The sequence below is a fragment of the Gossypium hirsutum genome, chromosome D07 (genome assembly GCF_007990345.1).
Source record: "Gossypium hirsutum isolate 1008001.06 chromosome D07, Gossypium_hirsutum_v2.1, whole genome shotgun sequence".
Classification (NCBI taxonomy): domain Eukaryota; kingdom Viridiplantae; phylum Streptophyta; class Magnoliopsida; order Malvales; family Malvaceae; genus Gossypium; species Gossypium hirsutum.
In genome coordinates, this window is record NC_053443.1 from 30,121,364 (window position 1) to 30,130,132 (window position 8,769).

General features: G+C 35.3%; 1 protein-coding gene across 2 annotated transcripts; it reads left to right on the plus strand.

The window, feature by feature from the left end:
* Nucleotides 1–2,060: 2,060 nt before the first annotated feature.
* LOC107954930 (B3 domain-containing transcription factor ABI3) lies at nucleotides 2,061–5,904 on the plus strand. 2 transcript variants are annotated; one of them, XM_016890622.2, is made up of 6 exons: nucleotides 2,061–4,569; nucleotides 4,688–4,780; nucleotides 4,865–4,965; nucleotides 5,085–5,137; nucleotides 5,237–5,313; nucleotides 5,386–5,904. In XM_016890622.2, the coding sequence occupies exons 1-6, from the start codon at nucleotides 2,746–2,748 to the stop codon at nucleotides 5,530–5,532; spliced, it is 2,295 nt and encodes a 764-aa protein (XP_016746111.1). In that variant the 5' UTR covers nucleotides 2,061–2,745; the 3' UTR covers nucleotides 5,533–5,904. The 2 variants fall into 2 exon arrangements, with proteins under 2 accessions (XP_016746111.1, XP_016746113.1); XM_016890624.2 differs by having other exon boundaries at nucleotides 2,062–4,569; nucleotides 5,091–5,137.
* The last annotated feature ends 2,865 nt before the right edge of the window (nucleotides 5,905–8,769 follow it).

The window sequence follows — 8,769 nt, forward strand, 5'->3', positions numbered from 1 at the left end:
CGAAGCACAGCATGCGCATACGATATATATTAGGCATGGTTTGAACTAAAGTGCAAGCACAGATTAATTGCCGCTCTCTTGTTTTGGAAAGTTAAATACCCTTTCCTCTTTCCATTAATGGTTAGATGTTTGTGACTTAACAAAGTTACAAAGGAATGTCAAATCCCGAAAAACCATTTAAAATTTTCCAACTAACTTAACTCTAAATCGAAATGTAAATCAAATTATTTATATCGTAATTTTGAACCTCAAAACTTATGGAAGTAGATAAACGTAATCGTTAAGGTGAAAAATTAAGACTGCATTCCAGGGGCATCTGAATAGTCCAAAGTGGGAGACGAAACAACAGTGATGCGTCATGCGGTAATTGCATATGAAGTCGTGGATGGCTCCCAGACCCATGTGAACACAACTCCTTCAACCAAAAATGAGATATGATAATACAATTTGCATGGTACGGAATAAAAGAAACACGCACAAAGCCGAACGTGAAGGCCAAGAGTGGCGAGAGCACTATTATCCAATTAAGGTGACTCAGAGAAAACGTGGCTGCACCCTACGAGTCTGTCAGATTTGGAAACGTATCATCATGGGTCAAGATAGCAGGAGAGAGGTGAGTGAGCGACTAAGGAATCGCATAACTATAATAATATATAAGTATCGCTGCCTGCACAGCAGACAAGGTATCAGAATGGGAAAGGTAGGAAAGGGAGGGAAGAATAATAGAGCTTTGGTTTTTCTTTTTTTAACTAATTAGTATTGGTAGAGAAAATTAGGCTAAGGGGTTACGTCAGATTTGCATGCGACACGTAGTTGCTATATAAAACTTCCGCCGCTTCGCCCACGAATCCCTCACATCCTTCTATTCAGTCGGTCCATTTTTAATTTCTCTCTGAAATTTTAATTAAATTTGTTGGACTCGTAAATATAAATATAAAACCCTTTTTCTCTCATTGGTTACTAACAATTCAGTTTTTCCAGACTTTTTCGTTTTAACAAATTATTATATTTGTCTGAGATCTGAATCCAATTTTTCATTTCTACTCTTCTATTAATGTCTCTCTCATGTATATTTTGGAATTAAAATTTTTACAGAATTAATACAACTTAATATTTAATAATATTTTTACCAATATTATTTTCCTCTTTTAAGATAAAAACGATTTAGATGATAACCTTTCTGTTGGTAATATAACATCATTTATTTTGTTTCTTTCGCACTGCTTTTGCATGCGTGGTTTGAAACAATCAAACTCCACTTCCCTTTTTAATTTCTAATTGTCATTACTATCTCATCAAAGTACGATCGTAACGCTTAAAATAGTTTTTACGTATTTCCCATTTTCATAATTTTTAACATTTATCACCATAATTTAACTAATTATAAAAAATCATAACATGGCTTTATCATTAATAATCTTAAATTATTAAAATACTTACGGTAAGAATGTAAAAATTTAACTTAGATTCACCTTATATAAGAAGTAATATAGTAACAACATGATGATTTTTTATCTGAATGATTTTGCATGTTGTTATCTGAATAAAATAAAAAAACCAGCTGTACCACAAAGGATCTTTGTGGCTATCTATTATCGTAAGAGTTATCAATTTTCTCCTGTTTTTATTTTTATTTTTAATTTAAATTATAAAATAAGATTCCAATTTCCAACTTAATTTCAAAGCAAAGCTCATATATCATCAATTAACTGAACGATCGGTGCATTTTTTTTTATTGTAGGGAGTAATCAAGATCACCTCAAAATTTGGAGTTGGTTTAAAATAAGAAAATGAAAATGAAATGAAATAGAAAATGGATATGATTAATAAGTAACAAAATTTGAAAAAAATAAAAATAAAAAGTATGAACCACTGTCTGTTCAAAATTGGACTTGAAGGGTGAGGCACCGTTCACAGGCACCAGTCAAGAGAGAACGCATGGCTGGTTGCACAAAATCCGGAGTTGAGAAAGTAGCGGCACGAGGTTTTGTTTTTCTTGCGGTTTCTTTTTCCTTCTTTTTCACTACTAATTAATCCCCCTCCCTCTTCTCTCTCTCTCACTTCACTCCAGTTTCATTTGTCTATAAAGTAGAAGCCCCCAAAAAACCCATTTGAACCTTTCTTCAAAACCACAACAAAGATTTTTTCTTTTTTGAAAAAAAAAGAAAAAAAGTGTTTTTTATAGTGTTCAAATTGGAGATATGTACAATTGAAAGTTCGGTCTGGAAATAACCAGAAAAAAAAAACACACATGGGTGCTTTAACTTTCAAAGGTTTTTCACATGTGGTTGGATGTGGGTGTCTTCACAAATGATCTCTTCTTCAACATAACCTCTCGTCTACTTTGGTTTCCTGGTTCTGATTTTCCTTAAAAGTTTTTTTTTCTGTAACATTATATATTGATTTCTTGTTTGGGGGTGCTGTAATTGTTGTAAAGAATTGTTTGATTAAGGTTATAGTTTAGTGAAGGGGATAATTTTTTATTATTTCGATGAAATCCATGGGAGGAAGGAAGCAGATGGTTTATGTTGCTTCGATCTGTTGAGGTTTTTTCTGATAGCCAAAGCGGGCCCTTTTTCACTCTTTTGCTTCCTTGATTAGATACAATATATTTTCCCCTCCTTTCTACTTATCCGTACACAGAAAAAACCCTATCCTTTCGCTATCTATTTTTTTCTCTCTCTATATCTATATCTATATCTGTCTCAAAAGGGGACTCATTATTTTTATAATAAAATATTTGATATGAGAGGTGTACAACAGCAGCAGCAGCAGCAGAATATGGGAGATGAAGATGTGCATGCAGTGGGTGGAAATGAAGGAAACCCTTCAGGGTTTGATGATGTTGTTGTTGAGGTTGAAAGAGTGATGGGTAGTGAAGAAAGAGAGATGTGGCTGGATAGGCAGCAAGACGATGAGTTGCTTGATGTTAATGATGCTTCCATCTTCTATGGTGATTTCCCTCCTCTTCCTGATTTCCCTTGCATGTCGTCGTCTTCGTCTTCTTCGTCCACTCCGGCACCTGTTAAGGCCATTGCATGCTCCTCCTCGGCTTCCACGGCTTCGTCTTCTTCTTCCGCGGCTTCTTGGGCTGTTTTGAAGTCGGATGCCGATGAAGACATGGAGAGAAAGAGTAATGGTCATCATATTCATCTTCACCACCACCGTCATCAAAATTATGTTCAGAATAGTCACCAGCAGGAGCACCATGGTAAGGTTGATGGAACAGCAGCCGCCTTGTCTTCCACCGCCTCCATGGAGATCCCTCAGCCACCAGATCAGAATGTCATGGACGGCATCGATTGTATGGACGTTATGGAGAATTTCGGGTACATGGATCTGATCGATAACAATGATTTATTCGATCCATCTTCGATATTTCACCATGATGATAATGGCCTAGAAGAGTTCCAACAAGATCAGCAAAACCAACAGCAGCAAGAACATGATTCGACTCAACAGCAGCTGGGGAAACAAGTGGGGGCAATGATGTACAGTAAGAACGAAGATCAGACCCAAGAAGAGAAAGCTTCGGATGATTTAGCCATGGTGTTCTTGGAGTGGCTCAAGACCAACAAAGAGACTGTCTCAGCAGAAGACTTGAGGAGAGTTAAAATCAAGAAAGCTACCATAGAGTGTGCCGCCAGGCGTTTGGGTGGAGGAAAAGAGGCCATGAAGCAGCTGTTGAAGCTTATTCTTGAATGGGTTCAAACCAATCATCTTCAGAGAAGGCGCATTAAAGAATCAGCTTCCAACAACCACCCTGATCACCCTTGCCAGTACTCTAACCCTAATAATCTCAACCCTAGCTCAAACCCAAACCTCAACTGCAACCCTATCTTACCATCTGAACCCAACTCTTTTTTTTCTCAACCAGCATGGGTTCCACAACCAGCTTACACAACAGATCCGGGGGCTGCACCACCACCGCTGCCAGGTTTCACACCTGTAGTAGGGTATATGGGGGATCCTTTTGCAAATGGAGCTCCTAATGTTACCACCCACCACCACCCTTATCGGCCCCCAACGGATTATCAAGTGCTGGACGCAGCTCAAACGTGGCCACCTTCACAGTTTGCTTTGGCAGCCTCTCAATACAACTCATTTGCAGACAATAATCTCCATCCAGCTCCACTTCAGCAGCAGCCATCTGCCTTTCCTGGGTATGTGAATCAATATCCGTATCAGTACGTCCCGGGGCATAATAATAATGATCAAAGGTTACTACGGTTAGGCTCGTCTGCTACGAAAGAGGCAAGAAAGAAGAGGATGGCAAGGCAAAGAAGGTTTGCATCACACCATAGAAATCACGGTCATCATCATAATAATCAACAAGGCCAGCTCCAGAACCAAAGTATTGACCAACATGAAAGGATTGTGAACGGTAACTGTGTTGCCTCAGCCCAAGCCAACCCCGGAAACTGGGTCTATTGGCCATCGGTTGCCGGTGCCTTAGCTTCGAATCCTCCGCCAGTTCTTCCTGGTGATGTCACTATGGTGCATCCTGTGGATCAAACAACCATGCAAGGACAGACTTATCAACGTCAAGTGGCAACAGATAGACGACAGGTCGGTTCTTTGATCTTTAGTCGTTTTTTCGTCATTATTTTGATCAGATTCGTGGAGTTTTTGACGGTTACAATTATTGATACATTATTGATAATGTTCTTTTCTGGGTGTGTTTTAGGGATGGAAACCAGAGAAGAATTTGCGGTTTCTTTTGCAAAAAGTTTTGAAGCAGAGCGATGTGGGCAATCTTGGAAGAATAGTGCTGCCAAAGGTAGGTTACTTGTTTTATGTGGATGATAATTTGAGTCTTCTTTTTTCTCTAATGAGCTTTTTTTTTGTTTCAAATGGAAACCAGAAAGAAGCAGAAACTCATCTTCCTGAATTAGAAGCAAGAGATGGGATCTCCATAGCCATGGAAGACATTGGAACATCTCGAGTTTGGAACATGCGCTATAGGTATTCTAGAATTTAGCTTGATAAATGCCATTTTTGGGTTGTCTTTATAATTTTCTTACACAACATTAGTTCTAAACCACTTCTTGTTTTCTGCCTTTGTTTTCTTTATCTTTATGGAGTTTCAGATTCTGGCCAAACAATAAAAGCAGGATGTATCTTCTTGAAAATACAGGTGCATGCACCATTTCAGACTCATTGATTTTTCACAAATTATCTATAGTATTTATCATATTTATACATACTAATTGCTGCTGCTGCATTTTAATTTCAGGGGATTTCGTGAGAACAAATGGACTCCAAGAAGGAGATTTCATAGTGATATATTCAGATGTAAAATGTGGCAAATATGTAAGTACAATTCTCACCACTTAACTTCAATAGACTATCGTATCGAATATAAACTAAAGGATCTCATCACAGTTGATACGAGGAGTAAAAGTCCGGCAGTCGGGGACAAAATCGGAGACCAAAAGACCAGGAAAATCCCAGAAAAACCACCATACGAATTCTCCATCTGCCGCCGTCAGTGGTTCATTACCCACACCCATTACACAGACAGTAAAGTAATAGAGAAGAAAACAAAACAAAAAAAGGGTGCATGCATTTGCAAACCATTGCCATATTTCCTGGTTGCATGGACAAGTGGATGATGAAAAATCTAGTTTGGAGACCCTCAGCTGTGCCCACATTGGTTTCTCCGTCAAATGGTAGTGCTTGGAATCCCAAGTGCCGAGGCCGAGACAAGATACTACTACTACAGAGAATTCCGGTATCTGTATGTTTGTCAAACTGTAGTGTTTTACTTCATACTCTTACCACTGTAAAGTTTGTTTACAAGATACTACTACTACGTATTACTAATATATGTAAGACTATGAAATGGAGCTAGCCAGCTATTTGTTGTTCATTAGCAATTGAAATGTGTCAATTTCATGGTTACTGGCTAAATAATTTCATGGTTCTTCAAAGTTTATTGGGTGATGGAGATCATATAGAAAATTTTGTTTTAGATACCAACATTTCTTTTTGTTGAGTTGCTTAAAATTTTCTTGAGGAATATCTATACTTGCTTTATCTTTAATTATTCATCTTTTTATATCGAATTAATAAATTATTCTCTATATTTCTTTTTCTTGCGTGGAGAACTTTATATATCTTTTTCTTGCTTGGAGAACTCTTAATATAAATATCATATAAATATCTCTAGAGAGAATGAAATTGTGATTCTAACTTATATTTATATAAGAGAATGACAAATAATATTTTAACTAAAAAAACGAATTTTGTGGGAAAAAAACAACTATTTTATGTTTTGAATGGGTATTCTGAGAAACTTCAATTCAGTTCAATTATAGAAGAAAGAGGATTTTTGGATTGAGTTTTTTTCCTGTAATTCATTTCAAAAGATTTCATTCGGTACACGCAAAAAAAATAAGCAGTAGTTATTTTTGTATGTTTGTAAGGGAAGGTATGTATGTTTGTATTTTTTTTTAATTTAAAGGGATTAGTATTTTTTTAAATAGAAGAGATTAGTTATTCTTTTATGTAGTTTTTAATTTATTTTAATTTTTTAATGTAGTTTTTTTATTAGTAATTATTATAAATTGTTTGTGTTTAGTTTAGTGTTTATTGTGATTTTAATTTTTTTTAAAAACTTTTTAATGTTATTTTGTCAGTAATTTATGATTAGATTATATATTGTTTGTGTTTAGTTTAGTGTTTATTGTGATCTTAATTTTTTTTTAAATTTATTTTGTTAGTAATTTATGATTAGGTTATAAATTGTTTGTGTTTAGTTTAGTGTTTATGTGATTTTTTATGAATGCAATTTTTTTAAAAATTATTTAAAAATGATTTTGTTAGTAATTTATGATTAGATTATAAATTATTTCTTTAGTTTTTGATTTTTTTGATATATTGAAATGTTAATTAAATTTGTTTTTATATATTTTTATATGTTATTTGAAAGAAACTAAACATGTATGTTTCTATTTTATTTTTTGTTGATTCGTATGTTTTTTTTATGTTTAGATAGTTTATGTTTATTTTAATTATATTATTATTGTAAACTAACATAATTTCTTTTATGTAGGTAAAATATGGGAATTTATGAGTTTTTTTATTGTAATTTTATTATTATTGTACTATATTTATCGTATTATTTACTGTATGTATAATATTAATGTATTTTTATAATTATTGAAAATAGACCCTCTAGAAATTAATTATTGAAATTTGTTATTCTCAACAAATTGTTAGGCCGTCTCAATTTTGTATTTTAATATTGTTTCTCCTATTATTGGGATAAAAAGGCTCAAATTCAAATCATTTACCTACCGTACTGTGTTTTTTTGCAACAAACTAATTTAATTCTTTTTTTTAATTGCAAATTTGAAAAAAATGGTTTTTTGATTAATAATGATGATTACATATATAAAAATATAAATGAGATGGTAATAAAATTGTTATTTGTTACTCATGTCATTTACGAAATTAAATTAAGTTATATTAACTATTTCGCTAATTTAATAATGTCAGGGCCCGTACCGCGCTTTGAGGGGTCGTGTGAAAGGTGTAAGCTATCTGCCGTATGAACACCTCATGCAATATTTGGAGTTAGCCGAATTCGGATCAGTAGCATTGATCCGAACTTTTGATTTGCGATATGACTTAAGATCCGCTTTGGTCGAGTGATGGCGCTCGAAGACCCACACATTTAATTTGTTAGAGAGTGCACCATCACTCTGCAGTATGTTGCACTGCAACTCGGGCTCCCCATCGATGAGAATGCAGTCACGAGCGTAAGTTTGATCTCTAGGCCAGCCGCCCTTTGCTATAACTTACTTGGACATTCGCCTAGTGAGGGAAAATTTACGGGTTTGAGGTTTTCATGGCTAAATGCTAATTTCGAGCATTTACCGAGTACTGCCACTAAATGAGAGGTGATGTACGCTGTTTGAGCATACATTATGCATATTATAGGGGGTGTACCCACTTGATGTACTTGCCTCTAGTATCTGATTTGCATAACATTCGTTCGTATAGTTAAGGGTCCACAATGTTAGCTATGTTGTATCGCGAACTTTGTCGGACGACAAATTCTTCTGTCGTGGACATAGGCAGATGCCTCATATTGCTGTAGTCTTGGGCACTTTACCAGATGCCATTCTTGGCATTGATTAGTCACCAATCATATATATTTCCACTTGTGAATAGGTCATGAATTTTTACTCATTATAACAATTATTTGACATTTTTTTCAGATAATATTATTCTAACAATTTGTTTTCGTAGATGGAGTACTAATTTAGGTATCGAGAGGTCATACACGATTTCAATATACCGTCTGATGATTGACAATCATGCTGGAGAGGGGGTAAGTTATTCCAATATTCGTGACATTTTATTATTTTATCTTACTCAACCCGCTTTAATATAACCATGTTATTAATTGTGCAGTTCATCTAGATACCCTATTCTGTCCCGAAAATTATGGTGGTTATTCCCTCGTCTGCCCATGTCCACTCAGACTTATGGTGCGTTAAAGCACCCATTATCAATTTCCAGACAGTGGAGTGGTATCATGAAGATCGAGTACTCTAGTAGTTCGGTTGCATACAACATATCCCAACATTGTCAGTACAGTTGGGGGTAGTGCATGAACAATATATTACAGTGTAGAACAATCGGTTGGGGCGAATACCTCAAATGGATCGTGCTTTGGATCTGTATCCCTTGTTAGAGTACATACAGTGGTACTCTGAGATGGGGAAACCGTATTTATTTGGTGGGCGGTTAATGATA

What these genes read in the sequence shown, in the direction of transcription:
- LOC107954930 (XM_016890622.2), top strand. Translation starts at nt 2,746, where the DNA reads ATGAGAGGTGTACAACAGCAGCAGCAGCAGCAGAATATGGGAGATGAA. An exon ending in GTTTGGAACATGCGCTATAG is followed by an intron (nt 4,966 to 5,084) that starts GTATTCTAGAAT and finishes ATCTTTATGGAG; the next exon opens with TTTCAGATTCTGGCCAAACA. An exon ending in ATGTAAAATGTGGCAAATAT is followed by an intron (nt 5,314 to 5,385) that starts GTAAGTACAATT and finishes ATCTCATCACAG; the next exon opens with TTGATACGAGGAGTAAAAGT.